The sequence below is a fragment of the Neodiprion virginianus genome, chromosome 7, assembly GCF_021901495.1.
Source record: "Neodiprion virginianus isolate iyNeoVirg1 chromosome 7, iyNeoVirg1.1, whole genome shotgun sequence".
In the NCBI taxonomy this organism is placed as follows: Eukaryota; Metazoa; Arthropoda; class Insecta; order Hymenoptera; family Diprionidae; genus Neodiprion; species Neodiprion virginianus.
The window spans coordinates 15961543-15987734 of record NC_060883.1 but is presented as its reverse complement, the minus strand read 5'-3'; the positions used below and the strand labels follow the sequence as shown (position 1 = coordinate 15987734).

At 35.2% G+C, this 26192-nt stretch overlaps 3 protein-coding genes and 1 long non-coding RNA gene across 10 annotated transcripts in view; 2 read left to right on the top strand and 2 right to left on the bottom strand.

The window, feature by feature from the left end:
• Window positions 1-14177, bottom strand: part of LOC124308618 (CREB-regulated transcription coactivator 1-like) — a 59719-nt gene extending 45542 nt beyond the window's left edge. For all 6 annotated transcript variants that reach the window (XM_046771469.1, XM_046771471.1, XM_046771472.1 and 3 more), the window contains exon 1: window positions 13932-14177. In XM_046771469.1, the coding sequence (XP_046627425.1) occupies window positions 13932-14045 (114 nt within the window). In that variant the 5' untranslated portion in view covers window positions 14046-14177. The remainder of the gene's footprint in view (window positions 1-13931) is intronic.
• Window positions 12856-13938, top strand: LOC124308619 (uncharacterized). Its single transcript, XR_006909049.1, has 3 exons — window positions 12856-12993; window positions 13075-13438; window positions 13509-13938. It is a non-coding gene; the product is annotated as an uncharacterized LOC124308619 (long non-coding RNA).
• Window positions 14178-15684: 1507 nt separating the features above from the next.
• On the top strand, window positions 15685-21726 carry LOC124308647 (mucosa-associated lymphoid tissue lymphoma translocation protein 1-like). Its single transcript, XM_046771533.1, has 9 exons — window positions 15685-16227; window positions 16355-16512; window positions 16789-16969; window positions 17132-17393; window positions 17490-17585; window positions 18612-18837; window positions 18904-19087; window positions 19202-19407; window positions 19498-21726. Exons 1-9 carry the CDS (start codon window positions 16079-16081, stop codon window positions 19605-19607), a joined length of 1572 nt encoding a protein of 523 aa, XP_046627489.1. The 5' UTR covers window positions 15685-16078; the 3' UTR covers window positions 19608-21726.
• LOC124308648 (uncharacterized) lies at window positions 19865-24747 on the bottom strand. Of its 2 annotated transcripts, none has more exons than XM_046771534.1 (3): window positions 24281-24747; window positions 23895-24084; window positions 19865-22969 (listed from the first exon to the last, which is right to left on the bottom strand). In XM_046771534.1, the coding sequence occupies exons 1-3, from the start codon at window positions 24632-24634 to the stop codon at window positions 22707-22709; spliced, it is 807 nt and encodes a 268-aa protein (XP_046627490.1). In that variant the 5' UTR covers window positions 24635-24747; the 3' UTR covers window positions 19865-22706. The 2 variants fall into 2 exon arrangements, with proteins under 2 accessions (XP_046627490.1, XP_046627491.1); XM_046771535.1 differs by having other exon boundaries at window positions 23895-24101; window positions 24340-24747.
• Between the last annotated feature and the right edge of the window lie 1445 nt (window positions 24748-26192).

The window sequence follows — 26192 nt, the reverse complement described above, 5'->3', positions numbered from 1 at the left end:
ACTGGACAGTTGTGTTGGTAACACGGAGAAACCTACAGCGCCACAGTCGGCCGCACGCGAAACTAACTCAATCTCAATAAACGTAACATAACCCGTGACCGTCGAATCTAACCTTAGAATACGCGTCAATCCAACAAGTCATTATCCCCGCGGTATTCTAAGGTTAGATTCGACGGTCATGGGTCATGTTATGCTTATTGAGATTGAGTTTGTTTCGCACTCGGCCGACTATGGCGCTGTAGGTTTCTCAGTGTTGCCAACTTAATTCTCTAGTGTAAAAAATTATCCGTCTCAGATTCATTGTCCCCAAGTGTGCATGTTCCCGCTACGCTCGTGTTAGCAAAATTCAGGGTCATTCGCGATTTTCGACTCCCCACGAAACTCCTTCTCTTTATCCGCCAACATCAGTTAATTGCTCAAGGTTTCTACTTCGAGGGATTAACCCTTTGAGTCAAACATTATTGAACTGAATATTTTAGCCTGAATTTTCTTACTCGAGGGTTTTTGTTATCGCTGATCACGAATCCGAAGTCAGAATTTGATAATTTCTAAATACAAAATGGCGGATCCAATATAGCGGATGTAATATCGAAAAAACTATGAAAATTCGATGATTCTGGCAGGAATTACATTTTTCCATATGTTAACAGTCATACGAAGTAACAAAGATTACTTAAAGTTGTGAATAAATTTAAATTTACGTGGGACGCTGAGCATCTGACTGTGACTGAGAGGGTTAATTACAGGAAAAGTAGATGGCCAGTTTTTTGCCAATTTCAGAGTCATTACACCTCGTGAACTTTAAGCATCACCCAGTTTTTACACTTTCAAATTACAGTTTAACAATGATGTGCGAAAGGTGGGCTCCGAATGAATTTGATTTCACGCAATTTTTTCTTTAGCTAGTATTCCAATGTTCGTCGACCTTCTACAGTTTCTAGTGTAACACGATTTGCATTATTTTTGGCGTGATGTTGGGTCTAAGTTACACGTTGATAAATATAGGATTGGGGTAAGAATGTAGAACTATCTGAATATAAAAGGGTGGTCATTAATAATATTGAATTTTCAAATAAGCAAAAACCTGTTTCGTAGAAATACGAAATGTGTATATAAAAACGTGCGAACCCAACAACTGACTCTCGCCATTTTTGATTTTGTTAAAAATTTTCTCTGCAATTCACCCAACTTTGAAACCCTACCCTGAATTGTTTTTAGATTATTTATTCAACTGGTTAATTATTTATGAATATTGAGTGATTATGAAAAGGACCTTTTTTACAATTCTCAAAAACTGTATTCTCTTTTCGAATCATTTCAAGACTGGGCACACGATGGGCCGATTTTGTTCAGCCCTTTCAATTATTTGATTCGATAAAACATTCTTCTACAATTCCCAAAAAAATTCTAAAATTTGTTCTAATGAAATGTTACGAAAAGAAAACACAAGTTTTAAGAATTTTATAAAAAGGTCCATTTCAAAATTACTCTCAATATTTGTAAACAATTAATCAGTTGATTGAAAATTCTGAGAAAAAATTCAGGGAACTGTTTCAGATTTGGAAGAATTGCAGAAAAAATGTTGAACAAAATTAGAAACGGTGAGGATCAGCCGTTTGTTGGGTTTGCATGGAATTCCACATATAAAGCCAAAATACAGAATCGTCAGCGAAACGAATAAGAACGTATTAGCAAACCAAAATATGTAGAATCGTCATAATTCGAACGGTTTTGGCTTTCTAGCACTTCACCATTCTACATTTGGACTTTTTCATACTTCGACTTCATATACATTTCAACATTCCATAAAACATACTTTTGCGTTGCTGAAACTTCGATACTATGACTTGTGTTTTCTGATCTTTCTACAGTTTTACCCATACCCAAAATATTTGATTCGTTGCAGTCATTACAGAAAAATATAGTAGAATCGGTATCGTTACGAAAACGGTTTAAAAACTGTTCAAATTACGATAAAATGTGGTGCAAGTAATTATTTAGTGTGATTATCGTGACTATCGATACTAGATTTTCTAGTTATAGTAATGTGAAACTTGTTTCTTTAGTTTACTATATTTTTTCATTTAAGTAAGGCCTCAATATCAATTTATTGTTGTACCAACGTCAAATTATCTCAATAGTTATACGAGAAAATATCGTACTAACGACTAAGAAAACTAACACTAATAGATTTTCAGGTTGTAGCTGTAACGAAACTCATTTTCAATCAGTATTCAAAAAACTGGATTGTATAATATCCACATTTATAATCACTTCTCGGTGCATCATCAAATTTAGATTCAAAAAAGAAGAAAATTTGTCGAAACCTTTTCCTAAAAGTAAACCTATAATGGCAAAAGTCAAGTCGTAGATGACTATTCATTTTCCGTAGAATTACCACAGAGATAGTTGAAAAATTCGCTGATACAGTGAATTTCCTCGTTCTACATCATTCCCGAGCTTCCCGGTAGTAATATGTCTGAACCGGCGAATTTCGACAAGGAGTTTCAAGGAAGTTTCCATAATAGTATAATAGCAGTGGAAACAGGACCACCAAGTTGCGTTGCGCAACAATGCACAAAGCAATAGAAAGATAACGATCGAAGCCAATCGCTCGTCCCAAAATCCATCAAAATAACTCTCGAGCCTTCTTTAAGGTCATGCAGTAGTCCTACCATTACCGACCGAGCAAACTCACCCTTTTTCTTCCTAAATTAGTCTCACGATGGCTCATTTTACTCCTCATTCTTTCTGGAATTGCGAAGTATCTCAGCTATGCACTTTTTGGCCGCTGAAATGCGGGAAATGTGGGAAAAGTGAGACGAGTCAAAAAATTCACACATTTTCTTGACGACTTTCGGAATACGAGTAACTTGCCTGAATTGTGCTAGAAAAGAGCGATGCACCGTAGAAATGTAAACCCTTTCCGTTCGTTTGTTTATTCAAAATAGGGAGGAAACGGGTGAGTTTGCTCGGTCGGTAAAGGTAGGAATATTACATGACCTTAAGTCTCGGCATTACTAACAGGCCAATATTTCAACCTGCCCAACAGATGCGTCGGATTTTTTAACGAGCGACTTTGATTAAACATGTTCGTATATGTACTATATATAAAAGCTGATACATATTTTCTATAAGCATTATGGTGAACATTAGTCAGATAAGTAGGTAAATTATTTATTGTTATTGTTTTTATCCTGAGACTGAACGCAGAGCTGATTGACGGGGAACATACATCTTTTTGCAAATCGACACTAGATCATTCCTGATCCTGGCGGACGAAATATCTTCGAGTTATCAATGAGATAACAAATTGAAACACCGGAAGTTGAACTTACTCTCAGGTCACTTTTTTAACATTCCACATTTCCTACAGCCGCCAGGAAACGCTGTTGGATATTAAAATTTCTATCGCATCCGATGATCCTATTTCATGTTATCGTGAGTATCTAATGAAAAAAATAGATGTGGAAGTAGGTATTAATATGTGTGTTCAGCTTGCCATCCGTCCTCCGCCAATGTAGACATGGGACAAACGGCGAAATAAAAATTAACGAGGTTCTCTCTCGACCATAACTGACACAACTGCCGATTTTTTCCGATACGACTAATAGGGGGACGATGGTAAACAAGGGACGTGGTATTTTTTATTTTTATTTTTTCTACCAACGGTTCAACGGAGTTATTTTTTACCATTTTTCCGAAACAGAATAAGCACACAAAATTATATCCGGTAAATTTAAATAAATGTTCTATGATACTTCATCCCGTGAATACACAAACAACGGTTATCGATAATATTTACACAATATACTCAGCAGAGAATGAGAAAGAGTTCTTAATAGAATAATTATAATCTGGTCTAAAACTACAGAGAAAAAAGGTTCAAGAATTTAAAATAGTAAAGTTAAAATGATACGTGTAGACATTTTTTACGGTTACAAGTATTGCAACAATGTCAGGAATGCTTTTGCAGCAAGAACTCTATTTGCACAGAGAAATATATGCAATCCGAATTTTTTCTTGAAACGGATTGAAACGGTTCTTGTAAGAAAATTCTTCATTAAATCGTGAGGCATCGACTTGTGTGATCGAATAGAGAAAAAAAAATGGCAACCGATTAAGTCAGGATTGCTGCAGAAAGGTATGTACACTTTAGATTGAACTGCCTTAATCGAGGGATATTCACTTATAGATAGGATGACAAACGATTAGAATGATATCAACCAATTTCAAGGGATTTCATTCGATTCCAGATGATTTCAAAGCAATTTTAAGTGATATCAAGTGATTTCGAGTCATTTTAACCGAATTCAAATGATTTCAAGTGATTTGAACTGATTTCGACTGATTTGAAAGCGATTGCTTTTCAAAATAGTTAAAGATTTCAAGTGATTTCAAACGATTTTAAAGTGAACGATTTCCAAAATCGTTTGCGATTTCAACGAATTTCATACTATTTCACGTGATTTCAAGTGATTTCGAATGATGTCAAGTGATTTCAAGCAATCTTAAAGTCACTGCTTTTGAAAGTAGTTTGCGATTTCAACAAGTGAATACACGCACGTTTTCACCCGATTTCAAGGGATCTCATACGATTCTATGCAATTTCCAGTAATTTCAAACGATTTTCAAGTGACTGATTTCCAAAGTAGTTTGCGATTTTAACAAGTGAATAACCCCTCGGCCCTAATATTAGAATAACGATCGTAAGTATATGGACATAAATAAAATTTTGCCTACTTCCAGCTTAATAAAGGTACAAAACGAATACCTATCAAATTAATAAAACTTGGTCGATCGGTGGAAAAGTTTAGAAATTAACCAACCATAATTACAGAGTGACGGTAACGACCTCGAAAGAAGCATTCGTTACTGATTGATCGTTATTTAATTTGACAGTACGTGTGCATATATGTTTGTCATTTATTACCGCGTAAAAAGCGCGGAGAATTCGGCCTAACTAACATACGGGTTATTTTACGTTTGATTGGAAGTAAAATTTTTACTCATGAATAATTTCTGTCATTTACAATTATAATAATGACACAGTATATAATAAAATAATAAAACAGATTCTACAGTCGGCCGCAAAGTGCGCAGGAAAGTTTGGCGTTCTCATAAAGAGAACACTGCCTCAAGGTCCCTTGCGTGCTGAAGTCCGGCTAATGATTGAATTCGCGAAATGATTCGACATCAGATTCCATAATCGAACACTCGCATATTCATTGTTATTCGCGAGGTTCTTTTATGCTTGTATCCGATAACAATGCTACATGTACCGGTATGATGACGAAAATATCCAGAGTTAGTAATCGTTTGGTTCAATGATCATGTCGTATGAATATTGGATGTGAAAATTGCTATTTGTTTCACACTCAATATGTTTAGGTAAATTTTAATGGACTACTGTCAATCAATTAATCACTTATTGAAATAAAGATTTAACTGGTCATCAAACTATTGTTTTCAATTTGAATTTTGGGATTTGAAAAACTGATTAAGCCGGATTCAAATGTTGCGTATCGTTTTGAATTGTTTTCAATTTCGTTTGGTTGACAAGAGTATTTTATTATTTATTATTCTTTATTATTTCACAAGCTGATCGATGACTGTGGATTTTTTTATTCGTACATGACGATCCACTGTGAAACTGGAAACGCCGGATCGTTTAGAACGCAACTCGGTCTCGCTGCATGTTGAACAACGTTTTACTTTACCAATTCAGTGTTTCTAACTATGTGAAAGTTCAGAACGTTGACTCGACGAAAGCTTTTTGAACTGCAGAATTTTTCGTTCTACATTATCACAATATTGTATGGATGTGTTTGCCTATTTATCCGTATTTAAGTAAACAAAGTTGTAGCGAAAAATTTCTTCAACTATATTTATATCCATGATTTGTTTTATCCAAATACAACATAATTAGCTGATAGCTGCCAAAAAAGTGGAGCGTATACGAATTCGAATTATCTGTCTAAACCCTATTTTTCTGCACCATACATTATTCATCCACGGATCTATGTGATACGTACTTTAATACCTTACACACGCGGCTGGATACAGTAAAGAGCAAATGTACTAGGATGCTATTATATGCGGCGCTATGAGCGAGGTACGAAAAAGCAACATTTACTAAAGTGTGTTCCGATTAATAAAGTAGATAAATATTTTTACACGTAATATGAATCATGAATGCAGCTTTAGCATACCATTAACTACCATAAGGTGACCGTACGTTTGAATATAAATAATTAACGACCGGGTTTTATCACGAGGTTTATACTGGAATGAGTGCAATTCAATCGCGAGATACGAAAGCCATCTGGTGAGTGTATTACTAACATAACGCCGCCTCGCCGGCAATGCCATCTAGCAGGCTTAGGCTGCACTACCTGGCTGTTTGGCTAGGATGGTAAGGCAGGCGAGACCAGAGCCGCCATCTCGCGGTGACGGTCATAATTTCCAAGCGCATAGTGTACATTCCGTGTCAAAAGTCAACGTATTTCTCATATTTTTATCATTTTTTCAACTAATGAAACCCATTTTGCATAACTTATATAGCCTAGGTCACTTTCTGGCCCATAAACTAACTCTACGCGAAAAATCGCGTCGATCCGTTGCTCCGTTGCTGCGTGAAAAAAGGACAAACCAACAAACACACCTTTGCATTTATGATATCAGTAGGGATTTTGATCAACACCATATAACCCGAAACATTTGAAAATCTAAAAGGCATTACGTTTCGGCAATTTGACCACAAGCATTCCTAGACGTTGTTCGAATTTCACACATATATTTGGTAATTTGTAAACATAAAAATTCTTTCTCCTGATTTCCATTTATCGTTGAAATACATGATAAGAGACATCAGCGCGCCCATGAACGCTGCTGCCTTAGGTCAATGCGGAAATGGAAACCTTTAACCGACTATCTCAGTCTCTACAGCAACAACGGAGCTTAAAAATTATCTACTCGACGACCGTAGGTTATGACGTATGGGAATCTGCCGGGAATTCTCAAATCCGTGGAATAACTTTATCCCGACGTACGACTTTCGCGAAATTTACAGTACTGTAGAAATATTTTTCTCACTCTTTAGTAATCTCGACTTAGAATAATCTGGCCAAAGTTATCTGAAAATTTATTCTTAAATATTATAACCGCAACGCGCTCGAGGTCAAGAACTTGTTGTTCGAAATCTTGTGGAGTTTTTTTTTTTTATCAAAGACTGTAAATTAATCTTCATAACAAACTGGTTTTAGCTAACTTTCTTGTGCAAAGACATACAATATTTTTACGATGAATGATGAATACGTTTCAGCTTTCAAATAAAAATAGAGAAAAACCATAATGCAGGAACTAATTTCACGTTCGTTATCTCAAAGCCATTAATAAATTTGCACGAGAATCGAATAGGGCTACATACAAAGCGTGTAAAAAAAATGTTGTAATAAAATACTTGGGTTGAGCTTCGAGAAGAAGTTGCAGTTTTTGAAATCCCAAAACCGAGTGTATATTGGAGAAGCAGGATTACGAAATTAAAACAGGGAATTTCTTTTATAAGAAAGTATCACTTTAAGAATATTGTGAAAAATAATAAAACTCAAGTATTATCTCTTTTAATATACTGCGTCACAATAGCAAAAAGCTAAAGACCTAAAGAAATGCTTTTTCTAAGACAGTTACGACGGTAGAAATGTTATGCGATAGCAAGATTTATCATTACCAAGTACTAACCAACCGGAAGTACGTTAGGTACATATTGTTGAGAAATCGATAGTTAATCGTGTCACTATCGCGGAGCGGTATGCATAATCGTTGTATAATACATTAATAAAAAAAAATGCTAACAAAAAAATTAATCATATATTTTTCGGTATACGTCTTTTAATCTTTTTTCAATTATTTTATAGAAAAGAAGACAAAAAAAAACCGGCACCCCTAAGTAACTTGAGCATTGAAACTTTGATGATCTTTTTCTTTTGATTCAAGTTTAACTTGTATGATTTTTCAACTTGTGGCATAAGAATTTTTCTGAACGGTCCGGCCTGTCTAATTTACGTACGTACTCGCATTACCAGTTTCCTCGATACAGACCAAGAGAAATAGGGTGGTGAACTACCGTGTTAGTACTTCCCCATTATTAACCTGCCGCCTCCAGCCGGGTTTGTACATCGCCATAATTACTAAGCTAGAGGGATTCCTCAACGCGTCAAGGCGAAAGCGTCTTCCGAACTAATTGGTAATTAAACGTTTCGCAATTATCGCTTTTGGCGATTCCCAATCAATGCTCGTTCATTTGAAACCACCGAATTGGGAAAAAATTATTTTATATACCACTGGCATGTTTTCCTAGCTTTTAGATGCCTCCGAACAGGGAGTAAAGTAGTACTTTTAAGTCCTAGGGAGTAAAAACGACTTTTACTCCCTCCTCGGATTCTCAGGGCTTAAAAGTGGGAGTTGCTTTTTTTTTGGTCCTTGGGACGCGTGGTTGGGTTGAGTTTGCGTTGAATGGTATACGACGGTAGAAGCTCGGAAAACATGGCAAGGGGTGTATAAAGTATCGTGTGCACCTCGGGAGTAAGCCATTTTACTCCCTTGGTGCACAATCTACTATTCTAGACGAGGGAGAAACGTTCTAGTAAATGCAATTGTGTACGGTATGAAATTTTATTTGCCGATGCGACTAGAATTTCGCAATAATAGTATAGCACATGGCTTTCCTAATTCAACAAATCCTCTAATTGTACTAAAAAAAAATATCTCACTGTACTGTAAGAAATCTTTGCTATAACCGTTCTTATTATTAATACCTATTTCTCTTGTTGGTCTAACAAATTTTGTTTCTACCGTAGTTTATTCGGAAAAAATGTTGTAAATTATGTGTGCGTGTTTTTTTTAAATTTTAAACGAAATCGAAAAATGTATTGTCTTTTTTCTATAATTGATCGTGAAAATTGTATGATTTTAAATAACAACATGAATATGATTAAGTAAACATCGCTATTATTCGCCTCGTGAATCGAATGACCTACATAAACAATATGACAATCTGTGACTGGTAAACGAAAGCAAAATATGAAATGTTTTGTTGGAAACTTTGGTTCTTCACCATCCATCGCAAATGATTCCGTTAAGTTTATTCGTTCCGATAAGATAAGCTGCTAATGCTACCGTAGCTATTAGTTATTTCACGTGAATAATTAGAAACTCACGGTCAACTATAAATGATCGATGAACCGTTTAGCCTCCACGTGGTGCAACAGCCGAAGAATATTTACCAAATTAACGATCGATGGCAGGAATAATCTGATTAAATTCTCGATTAATTATTAATGAACACAATGCAACTAATATAATTTTGCTCGTGGGGAAAAAAAAAAAAAAAAAAAAATCACAGACATTTGCGAAAAATCGATAAGCAGCATCTGATTTTTATTTTCATCAAAATTTTTCATGTCGATATTATGAATGCAAATAACGTGACGTGAATTGAAATTTTCAATCAAATTATGTAGGGTCAATATTTTTGAACTTAAAAGAAAACAATCTAAATTATCTGAGAAAAAAAAACAAATGTCCTGAACGGTAAATTTTACGAAGAAGAAGTGAGTTAAGAGTTTAACGTTACCGTAACGAAACATTAGTAGGGGGAAAAAATCACTATTTTCTTAATTTTACAATGATTTTTAAAGAGCCAAGATTGAGAAATATGAGTGTGTTTTGTTTTATTACGGTCTAATGAATTTCAGACAATTCCAAAATCGTGAAATAACGGTTTTACCTCAACATGATTCGTTACGATAACGTTAACAACTTCAATACGATGGAACTACCGCTGACTCGAACTCTATCAAACAGATATCATTACGGATATAAGAATGAATGTTGAATCTATCGCGAGACAATATCATCGGTTAATAAGTTACCGACAGCGTGGTGAAAGATAAAAAGTAAGACTTAAGTGAGGTGGGAAAAAGTTGTAAAAAAATTATAGGCGTACGTAAATACAGGTAGTATTGTATTACGACCATTAATTACACATCTCTACAAGATAAAAACTTTTCTTTCTTGCCCTGATTTTTTTCGGTAAATTCTGGTTTTTGAGAACGTAAGATTTACGAATATAATTACGATTACATTAGATTGGCTCTAGTTTTTATGTTATTGTAGTATTGTATTCGCCATGACTAAATGTTTAGTCAAATATCTCTTGAAAAATCGGTTAGAGTTAGGAAAATTCTGTCTCACAATCAGTAATTTTGTACAGAGCGTGGAATTTCCTACAAGAATCTGTATTTAGATATTTTACAAGTCAATTCGTTTACGAGAAAAAAAGAAATTCAAAAAATTTTCCGATTTTATTTAGGTGTTATTTGAATGGGAAATGAAAAAAAAAATCAACATTACGAGCTCATATTTGGCTGAGATATTCTATTTGAGATGTTCTACCGAAATGTTGATGCGCATTAGGGAAAAAATTTTTTTTTTTTATCTCAGAACACCTTACAGGCTCTCTTTTTCATGGTGAGAACAACAAAGTATTATATTTTCTACAATTTTTTCACTTTTGTCTAAATAACTTTTTGTTTGTAACTACAAACCAAAGCTACAGACGGTATTTTTATTTTTTATTTTTTTTTTTGATCAAACTAGGATATTATAAAGAAAAGAAATCGGATTTTTCATCCAAATATTGCTTTTTCGAGTCATGAATGAAAATGTCGATAAAATAAATAACTAGAGCCAATTTTGAAAAACTACGCGTACTTCTAGGGTCATTGACATCAAATCTTTCTAAGACCGGTCAAATATCAAGGGCAACAAAACCACTGTTCACCAGCGTTATCTTTGTACAATAACGATGTTTGGTGCTACGGTGAGAAAAAAATTCTTCGACTTTGGATGCACTTGATTCAAGGCAACGGCAAACTTCCAAATAATCTTTGTTACAAAAAAAGAAATGTTTACTTCCGAGTATCAAATGACGAACTATTCAAAAGTATTTAAAAAATTGCAGTTAATCCAATAAAATTAATTCATTACTGGCTGTTGATGAAATATTTAGTCGATTTTACACCTCCCAATATATATTCAACTACGTTCGTCAAGTTAGCACAACCACTTACAAATATCGAAATGAAGTCTTAGTCTGCCGGACTATCGACTTTTTCGAAAATTCTGACCCACGGCAAAATTATCCAAAAGACTGCATCTCGATATTTGTAAGTGGTTGTATTAACGAACGTCGTTCAACTCACAGAATATATACACTTGGCTTTGACGAGTGTCAATTGCTTGAAATCAATTTCTAACTCTTCGATAAAATTCACAATTTTTTCCCTGTAAAATATTCTGTTGTCAACCCGTTGAAATCTATTTTTGCGATTCATAGAAAATGTTCTTAATTCAACTAAATAATTCGTAATTTTGTAGCTACGAGAAAAAGCGATTTCACCAAGTCAAACAATACTTGTGATAGTTGTCAAAGTGTCAGATTTATCATTACCAAGCAAATAAATAAAAAATGATTATTGCCGCAAGTCTAGCAAAAGTTTTTTCTCAATGTATAATCATAATATTCTATACGGCTATACATTACGTTGTATTTTCATGTACACGTATACGTATTCATAAACTTGAATAATTTTCCCCCATACCACGAACAGTTGAGTAATTGACTAAAAATTACTTCATCTAATAGATGTCTGTGCCAAAAAATTTTTAATACACATTACAGTTTGTGACGGTAAAACGAAAAAAAAAAACCCAACGTATGATATAGATGTTCCCACAACTGGGTTGCTTACGAGTTACGAACGGAAATGTATAATCTATTGTCTTCGCGAAAAGTGATTGAACGTCTTAATTCGTGATGAATCCACATGCCTACGCATTCCCACGGAGTATACCCGTATAATTCATGCATAATGCAATAAATTATTGCGGTTTTTAAATTATCTCATTTCATTTCATTTCTCATACGTAGCTGTCTCTCATATTCAGCGATGAAATTTTTGTTTGTTTACAGACGACAATTCTTGACGGAAATCTATCTTCGTTACGCATATTTCGCAGACAATCACGCAATGGTAACATCATTTATATAATAACAATTTTATGTCCGTCCGATTTTTTTTTATGGGTTGGGGCGGAGGGGGGAGGAATTTCAACGCAACGACGTTGTGTAAAATGAAAAATAAACATCGTATCACCGACCAATAACGACATATTATTCAATAGAATAAAAAGCTGAAGAATCCTGACGTAAACATAAAAGTAGATACAATAAATAAATCTATACTGATAGTGTATACATACAGATATATATATATAAGCAATGTATAAATACACGGGCCTCGACACGACAGCACGATTTAAGGTGACGGAAGAGGAAGAGAAAGAGAGCGAGCGAGAGAGAGAGAGAGACCGATAAAAACAAAATAAAATAAAACTTGAAAAAATCAAAACGAAACAAACAACGAAATCAAACCAATTAAAGAATAATATAAATTGATATGAGCAAGATCTTTTGACAGCATATATAACATAATAAAAGATTGTGTGAAAAAGGTTTAAGAAAAAAAAGCACTAATCGCAACGAATAAACATCATTAAATAAAGCTTACATAATAGAGTAGTACTATTATAGATGCAATGCGAAATCGCAATAAATAATGTCCACAGACGTTTGTTGCGAACGTGTTGGGTCAAGTTATGCGGCATTGCCGGAGTACTATTTTGACATTTGTGTAAATAATGAAATGTGCCTCTCGGAGTGTTTATCGGATTATGAGGTACGATATGTATCTACCGTATATATACATATCTGTCTGCTGCTGCCTGCACACAAATACGTACACGCTGCTAATGCACAAACCTGTCGCGTGCACTGTGTGAACACGTGTGTTGTATTGTGCGCTGATCTACATGTATAGGTGTACGCATGCATTCGTTGGTAAACGGAGGGAGAAGCGGACGCGTGTGTTGGTAAGTACGTCTCCTACTCGTGTGATGCTATACGTGCGTCTTTACGTATGTATACGCGTGTACGATACGTCGCATTTGCAGAGGCCTCGAACGAAGCGAAAATGAGAGAGACACGCAATCACGCGGCAGATGTCACATTACGTTTACCGCCGATTGTCAATTGTCACAAGTGGGAAGATCGAACGAACGTTTTTCGGATGCAACGTAGGAGGTACATTCTCGTTTCAGGCGCCGACGGTGGTTGGCGATGGGGTCGAGTCCGAACCGTGAAACATACCCATAGCAAGATACATGTAACCGGAAGAAGTGGGGAGAGAGAGAGAGAGAGAGAGAGAGAGAGAGAGAAAGAGAGAGAAAAAGAAGGAGAGATAAAGGAGCAAAAACATACACATGGGAGCTGGGCGCGAGCTCTCGCAGAAGCAGACGTAATCGTCGCGTGAAAAAGGTGTGGAAAAGAAAACTGATGTAAACAGAGAATGAAAAACAAAATAATAATAGTTACAATAATAATATAGGAAAGTAACGTGGAGACAGACAGGCGATGGATGGCCGTGTAATAACGAAGATTCGACGGCAACGGTTGGTATTTGTCTGATTCTTTTCTTATTCTTTATTTCCTATCGTGACAATGAAACAACTATTGGAACCTCTTGACAATGAGGCGCAGAAAAAAAATCGAAGCAACAATCATCGAACATTGGCTACATTCGTTGCGAAATGGTGTGAGGCGGTTCGGACTGTGCGTGAACATGAGTGAAAAGTATGTACGAATACGATACGTCTATAGATATCATGTAGCTACGGCGCGCTCGCTGCATATAACACGCACCAACCAATACTAGAGAGGAGGTGTAAGAGGTTCGTTGTTTACGTTTTAATGTCCGGGTTAGAGGATACACGGCAGACGTGTCCGAGTGAAAATAAAAGAAATCTCTTACTCTGCTCGTGACGTCGGAAACCTCTCGCATGATTGCCTCGAACGCGGCAGTTTCCTCCGCCTGTTTCTGATTCAAAAGAGCTATCTTTTCACTGAATTTCCGAGGGTTCGCCATGATGGCTCGGCACTGGATTTTTGACTTGCAACTATACTATTCCCACGTTTGTTATACCGACCGCACCAATGAAAATGTTAAAAAAATGAACGCAACTGCCTTCTAGATGGCCACACGAAGAACTGATCAACATCCCTATTCCGGTGTTCTGATTCTCCGCCACACGTCGCTACCAGTTGCAGTTGGCATTTGCTTAGCTTTCGCACGGACGACGCAGATGTCGCTATACGACGTTCCCAGCAGATTTCCCTAGGGACTCTAGTTTCCACTAGCGCGGCAGCATGCGCGGTTCGCCATTCAAATCTGTGTTTCAATTATAATACGACGCTTCTAAAGATTAATCGGCCAGGTTCGTAACGTTGACGCCCGTGTCGAACTAAATCGTCGGAAATTACGTTAGAACTTTTGCGTGTGGCTCGAATTGAAAGAATATCGTGATAAATTATTTACGAGTTTGCTCGCTTTGCTATAAGTCGAGATTGAAAATGGGGTACTGAATTTCAGCAAGCCACTATTAAATATCATCTTAGGCGTGTAGCTTTGAAAACACTCTGCAAATTACGATGTGAATTGCTTGCGCATCGTTTGCACAATCAACACGCAGTACCACTTTACGAAGTAATAAAAATAACCCTACAAATTGGTATTCTTCAACCTCACCCGCAGTTGATGCGGAGCTTGTTATTACTATACGCTGCAAGCAGTTCGGTCCTAGGAGACTCAGATTCCAAACATATGGAAGATGTTTACAAACTCTGCGTCGATGGAAAACAGCGATGGCCACTAACGCTAAAAATAATGGATGCATCGATTGATGGAGTCTAAAAAAATAAGCGAACACAACTCGATTGAACCAGAACATCTAATTTGTGGGTTATGTCGACTAGCGGTGAATTCGAAATTGTATCCGAAACAAAATAAATATGATTTGGGTCCAAGTGACGATTATTTTTGATTGCATCTCGATTTCTTTCTAATTAATTACCAATTTCGTCATTCGTTTCCAATGAACCTGGGAAAAACGACACTGACTTGTTACGTATCAGATGTTCGAGGAGCTGCAGATTCGAATTCGTATTGGTATCAGCTTCAAATCATAGGTATACTACTGGCGATAGATGCCCATGCCGTCAACCTCGCAAAAACTGTGGCCCGTCTCTCAGCTAATGAATGCAGAGTGGGAGAGACGGAGTATCCAGGGTAATTCAGGGACCCCGGGTATATATATACATATATATATCCTCAGTCAACGGTATTCAGATTGTCACCAAGGAATCGCTTTTGTAAATTCTCTTTTCAAATTTCCCACCATCCAAAATTCTGATTGATTCGAAAAGTTTAGTCAACCAATCAGAATGCTTGGATGGTGGGAAATGTTAAAAGTGAAACTACAGAATCAGCCCCCTGACACACGCTGCTAATAGTGGTTCGCAAAATGTCCCTCGATTCTGCCGCCATTTCCACCACTAGTGGCGCTAATAGTCGCCTGACTTGCTTGCGCGCGGTCAGCGAGGGCAGCGAGCGTGTCAGAAGTCCACAAGCGCCACGTAGAGGAACTAAAAAACGGGGGCAAAACGCGTACAATTTTTTGGTATACGAGTGGTGAGTGTCAGGGAGCTGTACAGAATCAATCCCCAGTACTCGGCAGATAAAGTGAGCTTGGACATGACTGATTCTTCAGGCAACGGCTTGGAGCTATAAAAAATTTTGTCAACGATCCGGTAGCTTCTTTATCGGTAGGAGCCGTGAAACACGTTATCTCGTAAACATGCCGCGATAAAAAATCCGGGGTAGTGGGGGACTTCCCAGAAACAGCAAGGAAAAGTACGAGTACCCTGCATACTTTGCAACTTTAGAAATCACTCAGCTTACTGGATTTGGCAATGAGTTAGACGGCGGTGACCCAGTAAAAGTTATTTCCGATTACATAGCGTGCATACCAAGAAATGATAGTCAATGACAGTGTGATGAAACTATCGAACTTCGATTTGAAGCTTAAATTTTGATATAGTATTTCGTATATTTACCTGGCAATGTACGACGAAGATCTTCCTTTAGAAGAGTTAGACTACGACGTTTTGTCGGAATTGACAAAGGAATTGAATAAAAACTTTGCATGGAAAACAGTAGCAAATTACTTGGTAGAAGAATCCTCAATTCAAAATCCATCATCTACATTCAGGTAAAAATAATGAAAATAACATTATTATTATACAACAAACACGACATCAACAAAGTATCATTATTTCTATACTTAAAATATATTCATTGCTACTGTCATTGTTATTCCTAACAATTTTTTTGCGCAGTAAACGATGGATGTATCGGCTAGAAACAAACAGAGAAGCATCGCCAGCGCAAACTTTATTGTTGGAGTTAAGCAATAGATTATATCGGGTTGGAAAATTGTGTCACATTCTTGAAGATTGCGAGCTTTATGATGCACTGTGTATTCTTTTAGGGCCAGGTAGATAACTAATTTGTTCTTTGGTTATAGTTTATTCTTGTAGTTATGGAGAATCCTGTGTCTATTTAAATAATTGATCCAATAGTCAAACCACAAAACTTACATATATTTAAACTGAACGATAATTCATGTGACAGGTTGTACTAAGTATACATAATCAAATTTGATCTTATATTTTGAAAATGTAACTCGTCCAAAGTCGTTCTCAAATTGCAAAATAATAAGCGTTTTCCTCCTAATGTTTTGTCATGTAAACATCAAACAATTTTTCATCAGTCGATCTGGAAATCACCGAACAGCCAAATGCCAAGGAACAATCATACAAACTTGCATTAAATGACACATTCAAAATTGTCTGTAAAGCAAGAGGCATACCAGTCCCAATGTTACAGTGGCGTCATGGAAACATTGACTTGGAGAATGAAACATCGAGCACCCTTAGCATACTTATAACTAGGTAAGCAAGCCACGCTATAACACCGTTTGCATTTCTTTTTTATATTCTTTGTGTTGTATCCATATTATAATATAAAAGTGGACAGTTATTAAAAAATTCAAACAAATTATCTCATGCTTTTGTTCAGCTGTTCAATAAAAGTTTCGCCACCCATTCTTTCAGTCCTGATCAAGAAGGCGAGTATCGGTGCAGAGTTGAACAACGCACAAGCGACGGTATTTGTCTCAGAGAAAAATATTCAGAATATGTCTCTCTTTCAATAAAAGCCATGCCTCCAGAAATAACAGAACATCCGTTACCTGCCGAAGTGAAGATAGGTGAAGACCATACCTTGAGCTGTCAGGTAAAACCGGACCCAAGTCTAAAGTATCAGTGGTATAAAGATGACAAGTTACTGAAGGGAAAAACACAGAATACTTTACGGGTAAGTTGAATGACATTTTTAAGCATTATAAATTAAAAATACCATATTGGCTAGTAGATGAACAAGCCCAATTTATTAATCACATGAAATTTGCAGTTGCTTAATTTTCAATTCGAAGATACAGGACGATATCGTTGTGAGGTATCAAATGGGTATGGTTTGGCATCTTTCACAGCATGCAGTAAATTAACGGTGAGCAATGTTGATGCGTAAAATATTTTTTTAAAGAACCATTAATCAGTCTGAAAGATTATTGTTGAGGCGTTTAACGGTCAGAGAAATTGTAGAAGCAGGAAAACAATAGAAAAGTTCAATTCGTCAGAGTTGTCATCTGGAAAACCTAGAACATTACAACTTTTAGAGAATTTTGTTTTGAATTTTGAATTTCAAAAATGACAAAAAATTGTAATTTTTTTTAATCCGAAATTTTATTTCTGTTTGATTTCTATTATCCAGTTACATAATCTGAGGATTTTGAATTTCAGTTTTTTCTCATCTATCACTTATAATATACGTTCACTTGAATTGTAGCAAAGAACTGGTGGAGTTAATTTCTATCAACCCAAAATCTGAGAGCGGTATTTCATTGAATACTTTTGTTTTGCTTTGAATTACAAAATTTCATTACTGTGGTCATCAAGGAAACCTGAAGATAAGATTTATTTTTGTTCCAAAGAGGAATTACTCGGAGATGATACGGATATTCAATGTTTAATAAATGATTAGTCATGTTTATATGTAAATTTAACCTGTTCACACAATTTACCAGTCATTTCTGTTAACACTATTAATCAACTTGGTACTCTCTCATTCCGATCGGATGCTTTAAACGAAATTCGAACTTCCATTAGGGATAGGTATATAATGCCAAAGTACTGCACATGTGGCACAAACATGTGTTGAAACGATGAGGAAGACCGTACTAAATCTACAACTTTCTCACTATGAGTTGTTAATCTAAAAAACAACATTGTTTTACAGTGATTCAATATATTTAGAGAAAAAAATCAAATAAGGAAACCAATCATCTTGATGTTACCAATTGACTTATTGTTTTATCGGAATCTTCTACTTGATCTTATATTTTGAAACATTTAATTTCGTGTAATAAACTGAGCACATAAGTCTAAAGAGATTGAAAGTAAAAAGTATAGCTGTGTCGATAACGTTGTGATACTAACATTGCCTTGGGCAAATTTGATTGATCTGTTGAAACAGGTAGAGCACCTACCTGAGAAAGCTTTATATAAAGTTGCATTGCTTATCGGTAACTGTCAGTATAAAAGTTATAGTGAATTGAATAAGCCAGTGGCCGACGTTGAAGAGATAAAGAAAAAACTGGAAACAATTGGCTTCTACGTTACCTGCCTACGTAATGCAAGTCTCGCTAAGATGACAGAGAAAATCCAAAAATTCTCTAAATCATTGAAAGAGGGTGTATATGGTAAGATTTGAAATTGACTAATGTAGGTACTTTGGTAATCATGAATTCATTTTCCATCACATATAGGATTTTTCATGTTTGCTGGTCATGGGTTCGAGTTGCATGAACCCTTCTTGATGCCTACTGATATCCCTGAACAGTACCTCAGACGGCACGCTATTTCGAGAAATCAAATTTTACAGTGGACACTTCCCCGCAATCCTGCGCTCCTAGTTGTTGTACTTGATATGTGTCTGACAACACCAAACAAGTAAGGGCAGAAAAAAAAAGGGCAGCTTGTCTTGATACCGTAATTGCTATCATCAACTATTAGTTAGAATACAAATAAGTGGAGGTAATAATGTGCTGATTTAATCATTTCTAGAGACTCAAACAAAGCCATTTATGATGAAATACCTGAAGTATTTGAATACAAATGCAATGATAATCTGATAGAAGCATATTCTACGTGTACTTATCGTGAATGTTTTGAATCAGAAAAAGCGCCCTTCGGAGTTTATGTGACAGAGTTAACCAAACACATTACTGAGAAGATACCAGTTAAAGAATTGTTCGATCGAGTTCAATCATGTAAGTGAAGAGTTACCTTCATTTTCATTGTATATTATGTATCAAAGTTTCTGCAAAATTTAAAGTCACATTTTTCCTAATTTGTTACAGCTGTTCGTCAGTTTAACTCTGGACGGACCAGAAAGCAAATGCCAATGGTGAAAAACGTCTTGTCAAAACGGTATTGTTTAACAGATCAAACGATAAGGCGGTATAGGTAAACGTTAGCAGCAAAACGTTCCCAACGTGTGTTCAACTTCACATCAGTAATCCCACTGATCATTTTAATACGACTTCATTGAACGCAACATTTGCTTCAGGATGGTCCGAAATCGATGATCGTAAATTTCTATCTTTGCAAATAACTCAAGAATACCTCTGCCGATTTTGTTCAAAATGTAGTCAGTTTCAAACAAAATGAAGCCAAACTGACGAATCAAATTTTATTATAATCGCTTCCGCATTTTTGCGTTATAGCCGAAAAAAAGTAAATAATTCATGTTAATAGCTCAGAAGCTGCACGATCGATTTTTGTGAAAATCTATACACACACCCAGATATCCATCAAAAAATGGTTAAAAGTGATTTAATTATCTCTAGACTGCCAAACATCCAAATCTAACTCTGAATTGAAATTTAATTGCACCTCACATACGTAGTTGATTAATAATACGTGAACATGTCAACTATAGATAAATTTTGGTAACAGATCTGTCGCCCCAAATACCCTCGGCTGCATTTACAAAGTTATGTAATAGCATCAAGTAGATATAATTGCGATTTCTCTCATTGACGATCAAATTCACCTATTCATATCTGTTGAGTTATGACCAATTGAAAATAACATTATTAAATTCAAAGATTATGTACAGATGATATTAACAATGTAATTAAATTTAATATATGCATATATTATAAAATTGCAGTAGTGTATGGGGTATTCCATGCCAACTCAACAAATGATTTTCCCTTACCATTGTTGGTTTGGTTCATAATTTTTTATACTATTGTCTTGACTGAAAAGTTTTTAATTATTTCAGATATTTCTCGCAAACCATTATTTTTTTATAAACTTGTTAGAGGGTAAATCGTGTAGACTTCGATGAGTAGCTACTGAAATCTAATCTACGCCTAGCCAAGGTGTTATTTGGCTGTTTTGGGGTTCATACACGTCAATTAGACATTTATGTGCCGCTACTCCCAATGCAGGAAATGATAGAAGAAGGAAGGGATCGGTTTTAAGGAAGGTAGATAATTCAAATGGTATAATTTGTTTATTATTAATGATCATATAATTGAATTATAACAGTGGTCAATGTAAAGGAGTCATCTTAGGGAAAGGTCTTCAATTGGCATGGAGAGATATATTTATAAGTGACTCTTGCTAAAATTAGGATGAAAGTGACGAGTTTAGAAAATGTAGGATACTCGCTAGTTACAGTTTAGAGATGAACCTGCTAACTCGGTGCAGAAACCAAGGCAGCTGGATGAAGATAAGGAGAGGATACAGGGTGTAATGTGACTATAAAACAGTGAGAGGGGAACATGAGATCTGGAGAATGTAACAAATTGTTAAAGTTAAAAAATATGCCATTGTTGAATATTTCAAAAAAATTCTCAAAAATTCCTCGACCAAAGACGATCATTTTAGCCATTTCCCAAAGTGGAAACTATTTTTTTAAATATTTATTACACCAATTTCAAAAAAGTAAAAATTCGTGAATGTGGTGTTACTGGTTTCCAGAATCTTTTCAAACGACCTAAACAATCGTCTTTGATCGATAAATTTTTGAGAATTTGTTTGAAATTTATACAAATCACATTATTTCACCTTTAACAATCTATAAAAACATAACGGTTTACAATAAAAATCGTAAATAATTCAGGAATCATATTCAGAATCAGGACAATCGTATGAAAAATTATGAACAAAAAATGGTGCAAAAAGATCATTTGTCGAGTTCGCATGGAATACCTCGTATACAGGTCATCAGGTACTCTCATTAAATTGACTCAGTTTTGGAAAAATTTACAGTGTTAACAAAAATTAGGGAATAGTTCAAATAAAGTATGCATAACTGAGCTCAAAGTAATTTTAAATTCCTCCAAATTTGTGCCTACTCGACATCTTGTACAGATTCAAACATTTAATAAAGCAATGCGACAGAAACAATTAAAAAATCGTTGTTACAATTTTGTTGTTCAGAGCACTCTGAAAACTGCCCACTACGATTTCGTTGAATCTCAAAATCAGTAACATTAAGGCTTTGCAATGTACAACCTTTGAACCAAAAGCTAGTTGGTGAACTTTTAATAATAACAAACTTATACAAAGTTTAATTCCTTCGTTTCATTAAGCATCTATTTCAGTCTTGATCAAGGGCATGTTCAATTGTCTTTCCGATTACTCGATTAATCTAAAAAAGTCGGTTAACTATTACTACCGATTAATCAATTAATAGAAAAGTGACTAATCGTAGATCCCCTTTAATCGATTAATCAATTAATTGGATGGTCTTATGTTAGTCCGATATAAATGCCGTAAAACAATATTTTTTTAACTAGAAAATGAAAAATTTGAAATTTCACGTATATGAAACGGATACGCAAGTGACAGCCGACCTTGAGATAGTAATAGATTTTATCATTTACATTAAAATTTACTGAGAGGCAAAAACCCTGAATAAGCCAATAATAATTTTGAATCTGCAAAGTTTTCAATTTAAAACATATGCATAAGAAACAAAGTTTTCAGTTCAAATGAGGCATGCTTTTTTTGCATATCTTTTTCCCACTCATTTCAACAATTATTGCTGAAAATCGAGAGTACACCCTAATTCAAATGGTCGTATTTTCGGTTTTATTTATTTTACACACTTGATCTTAAGTTAGATTGCAATTACACACGAATTAGGCTTTTTTTCTATAGACAATCGTATTCTTTATACGTATGTTCTGTGGTGAAAACATGCTTGCAGAATTGTGGAAAAATGGTGTCACTTCATAACTTCTTTCCCTTGGAATGCTGAGGGCAAAGTTGTTATAAAAATCTATAAGTCAGATAGTGCTCTGCATATCAATCAAGGCAAGTGCTCAATATCAAAAGAGCAGTCTTATACTTGAGAATATATTTATTAACATGACAAAAATTAAAATAACTTACTTCAGTTATCGCAGATGTAAATAATTATTATATCTGTGTTGAAAATGGCAATTGAACAAATTAATGGCTGTAAACAAAAATGTATCAAGTAGCATTTCCAATCTTATAAACAGTTCTTGATCGATAACTTCACTGCTATATGCAACTATTAAACCATTCATTTCTTCACATCACACAGTCTGAATTGATTAACTAAATCAATAAGCCATGTACTATCCATATGTCCATAGTGTCTGACAAATCTGTAGTTACAAACAATAGCATGCAATGCATAATCCGGGTCCATCATTGCTGCATGCGTCATTTGTAGCCGTTGCATCGGGGATGTTGATTCTGCAATTTCACCGGGCTCTTGTAAACCTTTCCAATTTCGTAAAAAATGGTATACCATCAGTATTTCGACAATCTTTGATGATTCATCTGGAAACAATTGTGTCCACAATGAGTAAGAATAAGATTGTGAATATTTTGTAACAGGTTTCGAAAGATGAGAAAGGATATCAAATAGTACACGTCTAAATATTAGCTATGTAATCATACTTGAGAACAAAAATAACAAATTATTACACAGTGTTAAAAAGAAATTCCAGTACCACCTTGGTGACAATATTTCTTGGAAATTTTTGGATATATCGGGTATATAGTACAGTTGAGAAATTCGGTATGAAGAAAAATGATGTGATGAAAGCTTATAAAATGTAACTGAAGTAAATAAGGTTGAATTTGAATGAAAACATAAGTCCATTATTATAGCAAAACATGGAAAAGAGTAGTTTTATTTGCAAAATTAAGCAGAATTGTGGTAATTATCGAAACCTCTGAACATTAAATAACGGATTTTTCTGTAATTCTGAAAGGAACTGCGAACTTGTAGTGACGACTGAAATTCCAAACATTCTATCACGAGCAAGAACTTTTTCTGCCAATTTTTCTGCCATCAATAATCGTGTCGTGGATATCTTTTAACTTGATCGCCTACAATATTGTGTAAGAACTATAGTATGTCGTTCGAGTCAGCATCCAAAAAGCATCTAAAAAATAATCGATTAAAGTGATTTCTCCTAAGGTGTCATCAGCTGGACTTTCATACCTAATATAATTGAACGAACTAATACAATTTTTGTGATTTTTGAAATATTATTACAAATAATCTTGACTTTATGAATTTCAGTTGCACTCGAATGCTGAATATGGATTAAGTCCAACAAAATTTAGAACAGTGCAGCTGGAATAATCTTGCTTTTTTCTGTTCAGAGAATGGCGATAAAAGTTTTTTGAAATCTGCTTCAATTTACTGCAAAGTCACAAAGAAATAATGTTACCAGGATGGGCTATTAATCCTCACCATCCCGGATATTAACGGTGCTAGGAAAACAGAATAGGAATTCTTTACTGTCCAGGGCAATCTCTGCTTTTTGTTCCTCGCTCATTCGGGATATATTGCCTTTTAGAATCTCTATAGCGTCCGGAGTAACGAGGCCGTCCAAGCTTTCGTAATCTTCTCTAGCCAAAGCGTTTGATACAACGCATACAGCCTGGAACAATGGATAATCTACACAAGGGAGTATTGCTCAGAATAAACTATGGGAATGTATAAAAATGAAAGTTACCCAAAAAAGGAAAATTTTATAAATAAATGTAAGCTGGTCGATTTGTTCTTCTAATTCATTATTCACTGAATACCGTAAGAGTATTCCCAAGAAAAATAAAATGAAATAAATGAATACACACTTGTTGTGAACCGTTTATGAATTCATTTAAGTCAAATTCTTGGTCGATTCTAGAAATACCGAATTTGAAGGCTAGAAGGCATTTAAGCAGTTGGAAGATTCCCGCCTCAGGTTCTGCAGGAAAGTCCATAAGCGGAATATAGGTCCTTTTAATAGTTTCATTTTGTTGAGTGCTGAAATAACGACGCGTTGACAGTATTCGACAAGGTAAAACCGCATTCACTGCGAATTTCCGGCTACACTTTGCAAGTTCGGTATTATTATTGTTCTTTTTAATAACTGCGGTGACGACATTCAGCCTGCGACAATTTGTGTACATAATGTATCTACTATTACAATATAGTGCCGATGACATTCTTGGGTGTCTTAGACTTTGTATTTCTTTCAATAAGAATCCAATTCTGTAAAGCGCAGTAAAATTAACCTCCAAAAATCAGTTGTATGTATGTTTGCATGAGTGTGTGTGTGTGTGCACCTGCAGTCTTATTTGATGGTATTGCAACGACAGTGGTTAGGCGGGTTAGGCGGTGACTGAGGATATACATAGACTGATAACCCTGGGTTATTTTTCGTAACAATTTGCCGCGTATGGCCGGTTTGGGGGATATTAGCAGTTTTCAACCAAGCAACTGACCACGTCGGTAAAAAAAGTTCTTCATAACCAACAACTATCGCCTGCAAAACGTTGGTATCGTACCGTCCACATCGTGAAATGGAAAAGTTAGGAAAATCCCGTACAAGAAATATATACGCCGAAATCACACAACGGAAAAATAAATTACAATCACAAACATGAACTTGTATCGTTTATATTTACATGAATATATCAAATCTTTTACAGGCGACAGTAGCATCTTTAAAACGCTCAATTTATTTTCTCAAAGTTTTTTACATAGTCAATTTTGAGCTGCAAATATTTTGGAAAAATTTTCAAATACTTTATTTTTAGTTCCAGTCATTTCAAGAATGATCTTATGAAAAATTTTTGTTTGTTTAGTTGAGCTTTTTAAAATTATGAGTTCAAAAAATTCGATATCTCAAGTTTTGAAATTATCCGGAAAATTCTGAGACACTTTTCTCTTTGCAAGAAGCACGTTGAAGATATGTAGAAGAAAGAACCAATTTTATGAGTTTTTCCCAAAATTTAGTATCGGTAATTGGGTTTTAATCGTTTTAATTAAGAAAAATTACGCAAGTTCATGCATGTGCGGTGAACATGGTGTAAGAATAATAGGTGGTCCGGCTGCCCTATCCCCGCAATGCTAAGGCTTGTGATTATTTTAGCATAATTCGTTTTTCACCCACCAGACAGCTACGGATCTGTAGGACCATTGTAAACAGTAATGATGGAACGCAGTGTTCGAAACACGTATCTTCAAAATCTTACACATTTTATATTAGTTGTGACTTCCGATTTTATATCTTGAGGTGAACTCAATTTGTATTGCAATTTAAACTAAGCATATCAATATTGCAGTATTTGATATTACATTTTCTTGTGTTAAGCCTATTTGAGCTAGCAAATGGTATCTATATATTCAGGGACGTTCTAAAGCAAAGCCGCGAAAAGAGAAAATTATCTAGATTGATGAAAACGCAACTTTTAGCAGCTTGAAATTCATAACGTTAACGCAAATATTGTCATAATTGTTAAATAAGCAAGACACAATATTTTAACCAACTTCGAAAATTACGGAGTGTAGTTTATTGTTTTTGAAAGGTTCAACCCCAAAGTTCAAACGTTTTTCGATTATTCTGTTGCGTCAACATTACGAACCTCAACCTTATCTGTTTATTATGACTTCTATTTATTTTATATTACTTTATATGTTTCATATATTTTATAATTTGTCATTATGTTTGGTATTCTATGTTTTCAACTGCAACTTCTGCTCATATTTTTTTAACATGAC